We start from the raw sequence: 15,631 nt of genomic DNA, 5'->3' as shown, positions 1-15,631 counted from the left end.
TTTTGTGTTGGCAAAATATTCCTGAACATGATGTTTGCTCTGGATAGACCAAGTAACACTCCTTTAGAGAAACCTGATTTCTCCTCTCCCAGAAGCTATGAATTGCAAATATTTTCTTGGCTAGGTATGGGGTCTTCATGTTTGCTTTCTCTTTCTTCCCTGTGCTAGGGGTTTGTCTGGCTTGTGCTTCTGCAGGTTTTGTGCATGCTATTAAAATCTTTATGAGTTCCTACGTGCATCAGCCCTGTTGTGTCTAGAAAATGTTTCCTTTTTGCATACCTTCTCTGCTAATTCTCCCAACATCTCTTTGAACTGATCATATTGCTCACATTTCAGGGCAACAACAAAAGGACTGAAATATATTATGCATGCTTTCTAAAACTGTGAAGTGAGTGAATTATATAGAAAGATAGATTTGATTTGGAATTAAGGCCTTTTGACTTTCCAGAATTTCAGGAGATCTAGAAACTCAGGAATATAGAGGAAACACAAATAATTAGTAAAACATTCCTGGAATTATTGGGCATGGATTCCTGGGGAGTGGAGAAATGACCTAAACGCTGATGTTGCTGGTGCTGCTAATGGTGGTACTGGTAATTATGATGGTGATGATAATGATGATGGTGATGAGAGGTGGTGAAGTTGTTATGATGGTGGTGAAAACTGAGGTGGCTGTGGTGGTGATGGTGGTGGTGAAGGTAGTAGTGGTCAGAAGTGCTTTGTGGTGCTGGTGATAGTGTGATGGTAGTAGTGTTGATATAGTAAGAATGCTTGTGGTGACAGAGTGACTGTAGTGGTCATGATGGTATTAGTGGTGATGAAGATGGCAATGCTGGCACTAATGATGGTGACAGTGTTGATGGCTTCTATCATTTAAAAGTGCCTACTTTATTCCATTAACAATACAATATACATTGTAGACTTTATGAGTAGTCATTAAATGTCTCTCAAACATCTGTCTTGTGGAATAATCTGTTTGAATCTGAGGACATGAAGACTGATTCTTTCTCTTGGTACTGACTACATTTTATATGCAAATGGGAATATCATTTGTTAAAGATTCTGCAGGTGACTACTTGGACATTCTCATCCACCTTTGCCAGTCTACAAAGTTTTTCCTCTTCACAGAGAATCTTTGGATGTGTCTGAAATTCATTTTGGCTCTTCTTACTTCCAGCTTCAAAAACCGCAAACTCTTTTATTTAGCAATAAAATATACATGCTAGTTGTAAAATTTAAAAAACCTGAAGTGAATAAGAAATAGTACAAGTCAGCTATTGGATGGATCACAGGGCCCCCAATGGAGGAGCTAGGGAAAGTACTCAAGGAACTGAAGGGATCTGCAATTCTATAGATGGAACAACATTATGAACTAACCAATACCCCCCCTGGAGCTCGTGTTTCTAGCTGCATATGTATCAGAAGATGGCCTAGTCAGCCATCAGTGGAAAGAGAGGCCCATTGGTCGTGCAAACTTTATATGCCTCAGTACAGGGGAATGCCAGGGCCAAGAAGTGGGAGTGAGTAGGTAGGGGAGTGGGGGGGACCGTGGGGGGAACTTTTGGGATAGCATTGGAAATGTAATTGAAATAAATACCCAATAAAAAATATGGAAAAAAAAGAAATAGTACAAGTACCTCCCATTTATCCTCTGCCCAGATAAATAACCTACATCACTGTTAATGGTTTAACATAGAGTGTGATAGACTTTCACTACATGTGCCATAGTATCATGTAAGTATAGTTTTATAGTTTTATAAAAATTTGCCCTGTTTATTACATAATACCATCTATCCAAGTCAAAAGTACAAGATAACACTTTTACTTTCCATTTTTTTTTAACTAAAAGAGCTGATGATTTTATTTTCACATTTCACAATATAAGTGAAAACTGCACTTTTTTTGTATTATTTCTCCCTCCAAAAATATTCAGTTAGGAAGGGAAGTTTCCTTTCCATGCATCTAGTAAACACTCGGGCTCAGCACCAAGAGCTCCTGGTGGAACAGAACAAGAAATACAAAACCATCAAGAGCACTTCTGCTCTTATCTGTCTGGTCCGGTCATACCAGGCCGGGTGGGCACCATCATAGGGCGGGCAGGAGGTCTCATCATGGGAGGCCCGGGCATCATGGGCATGTGGCCTCCCATGGGCGGTCTCATCCCAGGAGCTGGTCCCACAGGCATCATCCCGGGTGGAGGGGGGCCCATCATGGGCATCATGGGAGGGCCTCCCATGTGGGGCGCAGGCATCATGCCAGGCCGAGGAGGGCCCGGGAGACTGGGGGGAGGTGGGATCATGGCCCCTGCAGGTGGAGGAGCAGAGAACGGAGCGGGAGGGATCTTCCCTTGTTGAAATGCAGCAGTTGTCTTGTCAATCAGGCTCTGGGCCTGCTCTTCCATCCATTTCTGGTAGTAGTCTTTCACATTCTCTTTGTGTTTCCGACCACTGCAGTGTGTCTTCCTCACAGACGGAGAATCGTGGGTAAGATACGTATCACAGTAGTCACAATAAAACTTGGGCATGATGCTCCACAAGCCGTTGGCTACCCCGGTCCCCGCCGCCAGGAACTCTTACTTTCCATTTTTCTTCTTCCTGTTTTCGAGGAATTAGGAAGGAAGAGAGCAAGTCTCTTTGCCCATTTCTCTCACTTTCTCCATTGCCTCTTAATGGCATAGCCATCCTGGCTATCGCCTTACTCAGAGCTTTAAGGACTACCTCTTTGTTTGCAAGGCCAGCTCTACTAGTGCACAGTTATACCACCGTCATGGAACAGCCTCTCCTAGGGGAGCCAGGATGGATGTTTGTAGCCTTGGAAGTAGTTTAAGTTAATGCAGTTTGTCTCAGGGGAGGGAAAAAAAAAACAGGCCGATAGTTCATATGCTGGTATGTTCCCCAAGCAGGGAGACCTGTGCCCCATGGAGAATTGGCTTAGATTTTAGCATCTGACTTCAGCAGGGAATCTGTAGGGCTTTAGCCTCTAAGACCTTTTTCTGTCTAGGCCAATACCTGCTGTGAGGCATGGATAGCTGTCCCAAGAGCCTTTGTCTATGATTCCTGGAACTCTGCTGGGACCCTGATGGGTAAAAGGCATACAGTAATGAACATGATTTAGTCTTCCATCCTGGCACATAGTGATCCTAGAGCTGCTTTTACTTTGACATAGAAAAATGCTACTTGAAGAAGAAAGAATTGTGTTGTGTTATAAATAACCTACATCCTTAAGCCCAGGTCTTAGAATTTCAGAATTTGTATCTAAGAAACTAGGGGATGTCTTTTAATTGAAGTGTTTATTTTGTGCATAACTCATTTCGTATGCCACAATGAAATAGACAAGATTTTCAACTAGAAAAGAGCAGGATATATCTGGGTCATTAGCAAGATAATCAGCATAAAGAATTTCTATCCTCTGAAGTCCATTTCATTTAGGTCTACACACCAGTGGGATTTTATATTCCTGTGAATGCATGGACAAAACATTTCATGTGATCTTTTTAATGCATTTAATGATGTTTGGTTTATGGAGTATGGTATTCACTCCTTAAAATCATCATATTTTATTTCTTTTGTGTGTGGGAGGAGCATGTGTAGTACAGTATGTGTGCAGGTCAGATCACAAGCAGGATCCATTCTCTCCTTTCACCATGTGTGTCTCAGGGATCAAAATCAAGATATCAGGCATGGCGACAAATGCTCATACCACCTGACACACCTTGCTAGAGTCACACAATCATTTCCATGACCTAATTATATATATACGGCTACTAGCAATACACAAGTGATCCAATTTCTTTACATAATTTGCCAATTTATTATTTTTGGTCTTTGCAATCCAGGTTATTCTAATGGGTTTGAGATAACTTTTCAGCTTTGTCTTAAAATTTCCTAATATGTACACATTTCTCCTTGTATTTATTTGCTATCTGTATATCTTCTTCAAGGAAATTGCCATTGAATATTTTGTGCCTCTTTACAACGCGATTAATGTCGCATTGTAAGAAGTTATTTACATAATCTAGATTCAAACCTTTTCACAGATGCATGGCTGAAAAATCTTTCGATTTGTGGATTATGTCTTCAACAGCATTTGTACTCTATTTCTTCTTGGCCTGTCTTCACAGTCACTGTGAGAAGCAAACACAAGGCCATGCTACTATCAGCTTGCTTCCTTGCTTAACTTTGCTCCTCTCAAATGTCCTCAACCAGGTCAATAACACTTTCTTGTCTTAATCCTCCTTGACCCCTCTGCAGCTTTTATCTTTCCTCCTTTTATATTCCTTCCCTCCCTCCCTTGCCCCTACCCTCATATTTGTATTAGCACTTAAATTTCAGAAGCTTTGCCAGAGGCTGGGGAGAATGCAAAACAGAAAGATATAATTCCCATCCTCAAGAGATTTGTGCTCCAGTAGAGAAGGAAGACATTCATCATACATTAATAAATGTAGAAATAGTAGTGTGATTAACCCATGAAGTTTGAGAAGTTCTGGCTATGATGTGCAAATGTTCCAGGGAAAATGGCTCCAGACTAGGGAATCTGGTTTTCTTCTCGAAATAAGGTAAAGGTTTAATTGAGATCTCAAGGACAAGAAAATACTATGATGTAGGTAAAAGAGGAAAGTGCCTATAGACCAGAAGAAATGAGGACCTTTTGAAAGAGGAGACAAGGCAGCTTTGGTTGGAAAGGAACAGAACCAACTTCATGCTGTGTCTGATGGTTTAAAATAAAATGTTTACTTAATAACAGTGAGGAGGTGGTTGGCTTTTGTTTGTCTTTAACTAGGAATGGCAGGAGAATCAGATTTTATTTCCCAAAAGATTTTCATACTTGTCACGTGAAGAATAAATTGGCAGAGGGAAAGCAGAGGTAGCGAGGGAGCAGCACGATTGGGAAGGTGTGGTTCAGGCTTATCTGAGAGGGTCAGTGGTATGGGTGCCCTGCAGTGGTAGGAATGAGACAGTGGGGTTATCTTGGGGGTTCTGCAAAAGAGAAATCTACATGACTCAGGGATGAATTATTATAGAGCATTATGATAAAAGAAGTTATCAAAAGGCCAATAATGACTTCCTGCCTATTTCTTCTGCTAACCTTTGACAGTGAGCACTTTGCTTGAGTCTTCCAGCCTATGATTGCTAAGGAAAAGAAAACATTTTATTAATTTTAACTGCCATCTAATATGTAAGTCCAAAAGTAGTTGAGGTACTATGAGTGGTAGTAGAAATAGTAGATATGATGATATGGTGACTGTGAGGTAAAGTAACTTATTCTTAGAGCATTTACTGGCAGCAATATGCTGTCTTCCACCTTCATTAACTGACTTTTACCATGATCCCAGGACATAGGTCCTGCTGACTCACATTTTACTATTAGTAAATACAAAGAGACTAAACAATTTATGATAGTGCACATAGCTAGAAACTGTCAAACCCAGATTCTTCAGTCTTGGGGTGTCTGGCTCTGGATTCTGTTTTCTTTACCCTCATATCTTGCTACCTTTGAGTCCTTACATATCTTGTACTTTTGGCATTGTTTGCAGCATTTGGAAAAGCAATTTGATATTTTTAGAAGGAAATGGGGTACTGCTTGTTCCTCTCTGACAGATACATGTTTAAAGATCCAGTTACTTTGTAGACTTGGGCAAGGCTACAGATAACGAGATATGGGAGCTTCATAAGCTTCATCCTCTGGGTTAGAACCAGACTTTCAGGAAGTATTAGGAGATCCGTGTGAATCCAGGATCCATATAGAAGACACTTGTTTCATCACTGGCATGATGAGGATAATTCTATTTGTCATGGATTTGCTCTGAATGCAACCAGGTAGCTTCCAACTACTGCTCATTGCTGAAATGGTTCTTCTGGCATGAATGTTCTCAAATCTGAGACCCCTACTCAGCCATATTTTGATGCTGGGCAAGTTGTTAAATGTCTTTTTTCCTACTGCCTTCATTATAAAATGAGAAAACTCATGTTGTTGGGTGAGTTAAATAGTTGAACACCTGTAAAATGTATTTTAGTGTGTAGCAGTCTCTTGGTGCAATACTATTATCTAAAATGTTGCTAAAGTGCAGACTTCAAAATGTTCCTCAAATATGATATGAGTTTCTTTAAAGTTAATTGGCATTGATGACAAAATGTGAAAATATCACAATGCAGTATTGCAGGGTTGTTTACACAGTGGGATAAAACAATAAAGTACACACTAAGATGGGTAAAATTCATGTGGCCTAAGAGAACAGATTTGGAAAAGGTTGTTTTAGTGTGGCTTTGAACTGGCATTTAAAGCTAGGCAGGGCTATATTTATTCTAACCATATGGAGTAGGGAGTATTTTGAGACAGGAAAACAACATGAAAAACCGAGAGAATGCTAAATAAATACTGAACTACAAGAATGAAGTTGTATTGCCAAGACAGCAATGGCGCCAGGTCATTGCGTAAGAGAATTGTCCTCTAGGGTACTAAGTGACATGAACAGATAGTCAAAGATGGACCTGACTTGGGAATGATTCATAACCACCCCTCCCCCCAGACACACTATTCTTTTGTTTTGAGTATTCTTTGTAGGCAACTCTGGCTAAGAAGACCATCCTGTTCTTCAAAGAGAAGGTTATATATTCTTGTATAAAGTATCTTCTCTCCTGTAGATGCAATGACTTCTCTGTCATGAATTCTCATCCTTGTTGTATGTGTACCTATTAGCATGACAACACATACTGGTTTGTCCAAATCATTCAGAATTATGCATGTTATCATGGCACTGTTATTAACAGAGTATCTGGATGGTTAGATGAAATATAGTCATGTACTTCAAACAGTATCACTTCTCTCCTATGTTCCTGTTAGCTACATATTGGTGTCTGATCAGCATAAAACACTCAGAGTTTTCAGTCAATGTACATTGATATACAGTTGCCACATGCCACACCAAGGCACTGTTTTTTCAGGAGTGGCTGTGCTGTACTACACTTCTGGATACACTTAGGAGTCTTTGAAGAGAACTTTGGCTGCCATGATCTGGGTCAAGGAGTGCCATTGGAGCTTGCTATTGTGTGTCCAGGATGTTGAGAATCATGAGAGTTGGTCACAAGGAAATTCACCAACACCGTGATTGAGAATCATCCTCTAAGACTCAAATATTAACATAGTATAGGTTCCATGCTTTCTTTATGACAAATACCGTGGATATAAACAGGAAGTTCTTATGTATTCCAGGTTTGCCTCAACCTCCATATCCTCTTGCCTCAGTCCCATCCCAAATGCTAGAATCAAAGGCATCATTCACCATGCCTGCCTAATCAGTACCAAGCTTGGTGAGTTCCAGCACACTTCTCCAGTCCAGCTGTTCCTACTTTTGTAATGGCATCTTTCTCCTCCTTTCCCACCCTGCAGAGCATGATGATTGTGGCAGCGGACAACACAACTGTGACAAAAATGCCATCTGTACCAACACAGTCCAGGGACACAGCTGTACCTGTCAGCCAGGCTACGTGGGAAATGGTACTGTCTGCAAAGGTAGGCTTGCTGCCTTGAGGGGCACCTCCACCTGCTACCCTGCCTGAGCCTGTGATGTTCATGAGAAGGATTCCTATTGTCACTATGGGAGCTGAACATAGCTGGTTTCTGCCCCTGGTCTATCTGTTGGCTGTGGTACTGTGCATGGAAGAAAGAGCCTTAGCATTCTGGAGGCTGTGGATGTGGGTCCTGGTACAGTTCCACACCTGAATGGGGTTCTCCAGTTTTGCCTCTTAAATAAAATTGGACCTAGTAATGGAAGATACAATTCTGGTGTAAATTTGGGTCCATGTGAGCTGTGGTCAGAGGGTAAGTGGGTACCAGTTGCGCTTTCATTCAGGGCATCTGCTTGACTGAGGAACTTTACCCTTAGAAATGCTAATTAGAGTTCAGCCAGTTGTCTGGCTTTGTATATATTTTATGGTCATCTTCTATTTTATCGTCATCTTCATATCCTTCCTTCAGCTGTCCTCCCAGCTGGCCACCCACTATCCACATACTCTTTTTCTATAGAAGCCCATTGGCTACTGCCAGTCCTTAGATATGGCCATCCTCTCTGCCTTCATGGGTGATCACTTTTGTTATGTCTCTGTTCTGATCACAGAATCACTCTTAGTGTTCCCAAGACCAAACCTTGCTCAACTGCTTTTCATAAGCAGCCTGACTGGACACTCTGTATTACATATTTGTGTTTGTCTCCATGTTATTTGCCTTGCAGAGAGGATGGAAGTCCTGGGTAGCAAATACATGGTCATATCCTCACAGCTTAATGTCTTAGAAAAGAATGTGCCTGGCATACTATAATAATTCATTACCTATGTGATAACCAGCCTAATCAGTCAACACAGAGAGAGACACAACTTCCCTTCTTCTCTTCCTTCCCTTCTTACATCTCCTTCTCCCCTAACTAGAAACTAAAACAAAAGCTGAAAGGAAAGATAATTATAATTACATTGTGTAACCTTTAGAAAAAAAATTTGCTCACATATTTGATAAACAGACAGAAGCACTTTAAGCCAAGCAATACATATTGCTAAATATCTTGGCATTTAGGGTTAAATGGACAGCATGCTTGCAGACAGTTCTAAATGAGATTAGCATAACCTAACCTGAGGGTTAAGGTTCTGAATAGGAGAGTGTTTATCTGCCTTGCCAGCCTGGCATTAGTGCTGGAATGGAAATCGGGCTTTAACTAAGCAGTTGTCAATATGTAGCTGATAGACTAAGCCTCCTTTCTTATCTGTCATTAGCTGGTTAAAATCTGGTGATCCTGGAAAGCATTCTTGTCTCAGTGGCTGATAATATTGGCATTTATTTTGTAAACACACAGTGAGTGTGAATTTTATGTTCAGAACCCCCACTCCCCCAAAAAAATCCCAAAAAACAAAACCAGAGGTAAGACAGGGCCTTAGAGGATTCATCATTTAAAAATGGAAAACAATTTGAACAAATGCTTCCAACCCAAGTGGTAAAATGTACAAAGCAACATTGGCTCATACAAAAAAGGTTCATGAGGGCTCTGAAAACATTGAGCCTTGTGTGATGTGGTGTACACTTTAGGATTCTTTTGGTTACAAGCAACAGGAACCAAAAATGAAGACTTGTGATTTGGAGTGCCAAGAGACAAATGTAAGTTTAGGCTTCCTTTACAAAAGCAGGCAAAGCTTGCTTCATAAAGGTACCCAAGTAATTATTCTCATTTGTGCTTGAAATTGACTGTTCAATGTTGCTTCGTTGGGTATGGAGGACAGTCTCCTTGTGACTGCTGACCCATAGGATAGCAATAGGTCTTTCCTGCAGAATGGACTCCTCATATGGGTATGACCCCACACCCCACATCCTGACCTTGCTTGAGCAGAGAACTTGAATCAAGCATCCTCCCTTTCTAAGATTTCATATCCTAAATCCACAGCAGACATGGCACTCAGTGATGTGATGATCTCTGCAGCAGTTCTCTGGATATTTGTATCGTGCACCACCAGGTCCTTGACATCCAGCACCCAGGAGGGTGCCATCATTCTTTTTCTGGAAATAGCAAAACATATGTGCTCAGTCCTAACCCTTTCAGTGTCTGCTGGTAAAAGTCTTTAAGCTATTTTGGTATGATGAAAAGGCAGAGAGACATCTGGAGGGACTGCATTTGAACTAAAGTTTTCTAGGGCATCCAACCCAGACTTTTGTCTTTTCCAAGAGCTGGTGAGTAGGTGAGAGGATACACAGACATGTTGAATGTATGTGACCTTTCTTATTCTTCTTGTCTGCACTAAGAGTCGGTGTGCCCAGGAGAACATGTATTCTGGGTCTTACTGAATTCTACTTAGAACAAATCCATGTGTTTGAAGTTCTTAGGAACTTTGCAGTGGTGATTACAGAATGCCAAACCCCGAGTGTGGAGCCTTCCTAGGTGATGCATACTTGTGAAGTTGGTCCTGCATGGTGTGAACTAGAATTCAGAAAAAAGAATTTCCCAGGAATATCACAGAACCTGAAGGCAGAAAGAAGCCTAGCATTGAGGATAACTGCTCCAAAGGATACACTTTGAGGAGCACACATCCCTGTGGTTTCTCTTGTGGCTTGGTTTTTTTGTTCTCTCACTGCAGACTGGGATTCTATTAGTCTCAGACACCAGGTTTGACCAGAAAACTTGATGTGGTCATTCTCTTCAAGGTGACTAAATAGCAGATCTATTGGCAAAATGGTAATTGTTGATTAATTTTGAGAACAGTTGTGGTTTTGAGAAGAGACTAGAAATGGTAGGCTTCCCCTCTCCATAACCAATGAGGGGAAGGTGAAGAAGTCAAGCACATAGAAGCTGAAATGCTGGCAAGAAGCTTCCTCTCACTCCTTAGGGCAGGAGGAAAACCTAGAATGGGTGGTCCCATGGACACACTGATCCCTAGTGTGGAGATGAAGAAAGAACTGGGAGGCAAATGTCCACCATGTCCACCTCTTTTCTCTAACTCACCTGCAGTCAGGGTGAGGCTAAGTCAAGAGGCCAGATGGGATTGCTCTGGAGGAAATGTCAAATGGTGTGTCAGCACCTTCTCCCGAACTTCACATGTCTAACGATGTTCACTAAAAAGTGGCAAAATAGTTGTGTCTGCCCTCTCACTGGTGTTCTGATCTATGGGCTATGTCAAGAGTCTTTTACAAAATGTGCAATTATTTACATGGAAATCAGAGCTAAGGGGCTAAGTGCAGACTACTATTACCACCTCTCTATCTTGATAGGCTCTCTGAAGAATACTTGAAAGCTATTGGGAGGCACTTGTTCAAACTTTTCCAGCATTTCAGAAGCTGATAGGTTGTGACACCCTTGTGGCATCTTTTAATACCTACACTTCCTTTGTATATAGAAGTGGATTAGTTAATCTTCTTCTTCCTGGGGTTTATATGCAGATATCCTGGGGACACTTTAATGATCTGTAACATGTAGAGATGCAAATGTGCCTAGTAACTTTTCAGTCCTGTGTTCCCATCCTGATGCCTTAGGCTGGAGGGTTACCTTTTTCTGCATCCCAGAAAGCTCTCTAAATGCCATCTCTGTCTGTACCACCACATATTACACCTGTTTGTCTATACATCTGCTTCTTGTACACTGTGGCTTAATATATCTGCAATTATGCTTAGTAAAAGGGGAGTGTACTATAGACCTTGGAAGTTTCCTTGTGAGGGTACATTAGGCAAATATGCCTTTCTAATAGAATATGCACTCAGGTATTTGGAAGGTTTTATAAGAAAGCAAGTCTGTCTGGAGTCCCAAGAGTTAGGGGGTCATCCAAACTTATCCCTATCTGAGAAACCACTGCTTCCAGAAATAGATACACAAATTCATCTCAGTATGAAGCCTGGGCTGCTAATGGGAGACAGGCTCCAAAGAAAAGCTCTAGTTAGGTCCACTGTATAAATTTTAGGCACATAAGTGAGACTTTCTTCTAAGGCTTCTAAGAATCTGGTAGTTCACGGAGGTGACATGTTTTGAGCACTTTGCAGAGAGTACTTGCATAGAAGGGCTACTTCCTGGAAACATCTATTTGATGAGAGCCTAGATACTCACTGTATGGCAAGAGGCCAGAAACAGAAGACTAGGGAAGGTCGGGAGTAGAAAGATTAATGTGACAGCTCACACTCACAATGCCACTGACATCTTGAGTTAGCAGATATTCTAAGGAAAGCAGACATCTTGCAGGTGCCAAGAGATGATTTCAGCAGCTCATAGGCAGTATGAGAGGAAGAGAGAGGGAGGGAGGGAAAAGAATAGTAAGTTGTTATAGCAAGCTATCACTGAAAATAATAAAACTGATGAAGTACCGGGCTGTGAATCAGAGTAGATGAAATTTGAAGGTTTTGAAGCAAATAGCAAGGGAAATGTGAAGCCCTTGGCAAAGGTGCTTATAGCACTCTAGACAGAGTTCTGAAACGTGGTTAATGTAATGAGCGGAACTCAGGAAGGCTTCATTCTGAAATTCTGCTGTTAAGGTTGCAGACAGAATGTTAAAGAGAATGATGATGAAAAAGATTGACTGCTAAGATAAGAGGTCTTGACCAGCCGAAGACCAGTCCATTTGTAAAAGCATACCCGTACCATGAGTGAGTAAGGATGGTAGGTACACCTATACTTAAAGAGCAATTTCCTAACAGCTCAGGAAGGATACTGAGATTTTTTTATTCTAGCTCAGACTGGTTTATAAAGGCAGGAAACAAATAGATTAGGGGTGGCCCAGGACCAGGTTCAAGTCAGGAAGATGAGCTCTTGGGGTATTCTCTTTACATGGAGTATTCTCCTTATGGTTATTTATTTTATTTTTGTACATGTTTATGTGCCTGCTTGTCTGTGTGAACACCCAATATAGGCAGGTATCTGCAGAGGCCAGAGGGGATGTCAGAGTTTCTGAAACTGGGGTTACTGGTAGTTATAGCTACTTATGTCAGGGTTAGGACCTGAACCAAAGTACTCAGCAAGAACAGCAGGTGCTCTCAACTACTGAGCCACCTATTCAGACCCATGGAATATGCTTGTAATAGAGCCATAATTAATTAATAAATATCCTGACCACAGTTTCTCCTTCATTCTCTCCCTGAGGCCCTTCCCCACTTTTCCCCACTCCATCCATTCCTCCTCCATTTCTCTTTGGGATATCAAATAGCCCTGGCATATCCAAGTAAAGCACAACTAGACATCTTCTCCTATTGAAGCTAGACGAGGCATCCCAGTAGGCAGAAAGGGTCTAAAAGCCAGGTAACAGATTTATAGACAGGCCTTGCTCCCTCTGTTAGGAGTCCCACATGAAGACCAAGCTACACAACTGTAACATATGTGCAGAGGGCCTGTGTCAGTCCCATGCATGCTCCCTGGTTGGCAGTTCAGTCTCTGTGAGCCCATATGGGCCCAGGTTAGTTGATTCTTTATGTTTTCTTATGGTGTCCTTGGCTCCTCTGGCTCCTATAATCCTTCATTCCCTTATTCTACAGCATGCAGCATTTATCAAGCTCTGCCTAATGTTTGGCTATCGGTTTTTATATCTGTTTCCATCAGTTGCTGGGAAAAGACTCTCTGATGACAATTATGCTAGGCTCTTGTGTACAAGTATAGAAGAATACCATTAGCAGTGTTAGGGTGGGCTCTCTCTCATAGCATAGGTCTCAAGCTGAACCAGTCATTGGTTGGCTACTCCCTCAGTTTCTGTTCCATTTTTACCCCTTGTAGGTCACATAAGGTTTTCTATGTATGGAGGTTAACATAGGAGGATCCCCTTTCATTAGTGTTTAAGAATCTCCTTAGCTGCATATGGACACTCTTGGGCCAAATTCTTTTACTGCAGGGAATGGGACTCTCAAATAATATAGGACTATTAAGAAATTTGAGTATATACCAGTTGCATTAAAGGCAGCACTGATGTAAATGTGGATGAGGAAAACTCCAGTTCAGTTAAGACCAACTAGTCAGAAAACATGCATAGCATAGGACATGAATTTGAACACACAGTGGCAGAAAATTATTTCTCAGGAACATGCAGATCCAAAATATACTTAAGCATGTACAGACCTGAGAAGTGGGTGTTCAGAACAGTAAATCTGTGTCTGTCTGTGTGTACCTAATTGTCTCTCTATCCATCTTTATCTACTCTGTAATCAATCTCCATTTTTCTTCCTAAACAAACAAATAAACTGTTTCTTATTAATGGATACCTAAACTCCTACAGGACCCTTTGTCCTGTGAAATTTGCCCCCTTCTGGACATTTTAAGGTTCATCTGTCAGTATATTGTCTCTCCCCACTCCTCTATAGTCATGCTGGAAGCCCACTGACCATTCCTGCCCAGACAAGTTAGCTTCATGTGATTTTTCTCCCCCTAAGAATTGGGTCATGATCTAGAATAACCTCTTACATCCTCCTCTTCCCATTAATGTTCTGTTCACCCTTCTCAGTGCAGCTCAAGTTGCTGATTCCCTTCATCTCCTGAGTCAGAATAGATGAATCTCCTCTTCCTGCTGATGTATTCTTCAATGCACTATTGTCTAGTCAGCCAGTTCACACATAGCTTCTTGCTGCCATGAGACCCTAGGTATGATGATGGCTTATCAAGCAGTTGCAATGAGCTGGATCACTTGACAAAGGTCAGCTCTGTTCTTGTAGTACAATGGGTGAGCCAGTCCTGAATATAGACTATCACAGAGAAGGTAGGATCTGATGTGATATTAAAGCAACATGGAACAACCATAAATTTACAACAATTCTCCCTAATCATAAGGCTTTGCAGACACCCTTGGGAACTCAGCTTTGCTGAATAAACCTCTAGGCTGAAGATTCTGAGCAAAGTGGTGTTTTCTGTTGACTCCCAAGTAGTATGGTACCTTTTTTCGCTAAGCAGAATGAGTTTCTGTTACATTGTTCTGTGTATTTCTGCAATTTAAGCCCCTTATTCCTTAAATCCTCATGGATGATTCTGCCTTAAAAACTTTCTCCTGCTGTAATCAGTGATATAAATGGCAACTAGCATATAAGTTATTAAATAATATTTACTGCAAACACTGTGAGCTATGTACTATTGTAGGTGCTGGTACATGGTTAGCTTTTGGTTCAACTACAACTCAACTTCCTACAGCATTTGAAATCAACTACTTTTAATTGTCAAAACAACAACAACAACAACAAAACTTTCCCCCCTCCCCAGAAAGCTCACAGTCCTCGACTTTTCCCTATTTCAACAGATACTCGGATTTCTTTGGTAAACTTTTTGACTAGTCTTTCAACATTTTCTGCCTCCTAAGTAACCATGTTCAAACATAAAGGCTTAAACAGCACGTATTTTCTGACAAGCATGAAATTTATGCCTTCGCTTCCAAACTCTAAGGTCACCAGCATCATCTCCTTGAACCACCTCCTTGAGCATCTCACGGCATTGTAGTCACCTTTGTCCATTGGGAATATGCTCCAAGATTACCAATGGATGCCTGAAAATGTAGCCAAAACTACACACACACACACATACACACACACACACACACACACACACACACACACATTGCAATACATATTACAACAGAGATACACTGGACAAAAGGGTGATTCATATCCAAGACAAGCTAGAATAGTACATACATTTTCTCATCATCCTACATAGAATGTCACATAATTTGATAATTATGAAGTATTATTAAAATTTTCCATTTTCAGACAGCAATTGTCTGTGGTTAATCACAACACAGAAATAAAATGAAAGTAGGGAAGGGGATTGTATCTCAAAATTGTACAACACTAACAGAGGCTTCACTTCTTCCTCTAAGCCATTCCCTAACTGGGCACTCAGATCATCTCTCACCAGATTGCTTAAAAACGGACCTAAATGTTTCCTTTTGTTTCTTGTTTTCATGTTATATACCACCCTATCAGCAAATCTGTCATCTGTCGCTTATCCACAATACAGTAATTTCTTACCACTCCCGACCTCTGTCATAGCTCAAACCACAATCATCTCCTCAATGGTGTAAGCACTAGAAAGAATTCCAGCTAGAATTTTGAAAACTACATATGTGATTGCAAGAATCATATACAGTAACTTCTATTTTCTCATAGATTGAATAGTGAAGAGTTAGGATAGATGCCGAAATCACCTAGAAGA

At 41.1% G+C, this 15,631-nt stretch overlaps 2 protein-coding genes across 3 annotated transcripts in view; one reads left to right on the top strand and one right to left on the bottom strand.

The window, feature by feature from the left end:
- Nell1 (neural EGFL like 1) overlaps positions 1-15,631 on the top strand; it is an 867,181-nt gene that overhangs the window by 555,205 nt on the left and 296,345 nt on the right. For both annotated transcript variants that reach the window (XM_021166735.3, XM_085841704.1), the window contains exon 14: positions 7,387-7,509. In XM_021166735.3, the coding sequence (XP_021022394.1) occupies positions 7,387-7,509 (123 nt within the window). The remainder of the gene's footprint in view (positions 1-7,386; positions 7,510-15,631) is intronic.
- Positions 1,946-2,566, bottom strand: LOC110297768 (U1 small nuclear ribonucleoprotein C). Its single transcript, XM_085840901.1, has one exon. The coding sequence runs from the start codon at positions 2,522-2,524 to the stop codon at positions 2,045-2,047; it is 480 nt and encodes a 159-aa protein (XP_085697027.1). The 5' UTR covers positions 2,525-2,566; the 3' UTR covers positions 1,946-2,044.

This window comes from Mus caroli, unplaced genomic scaffold, assembly GCF_978045245.1.
Source record: "Mus caroli unplaced genomic scaffold, Mus_caroli_1 scaffold_8, whole genome shotgun sequence".
In the NCBI taxonomy this organism is placed as follows: domain Eukaryota; kingdom Metazoa; phylum Chordata; class Mammalia; order Rodentia; family Muridae; genus Mus; species Mus caroli.
This window is presented reverse-complemented; position numbering and strand designations above follow the sequence as displayed.

Bases quoted from the DNA above. Each gene is read 5' to 3' on its own strand.
- LOC110297768 (XM_085840901.1), bottom strand. From the start codon at position 2,524: ATGCCCAAGTTTTATTGTGACTACTGTGATACGTATCTTACCCACGAT.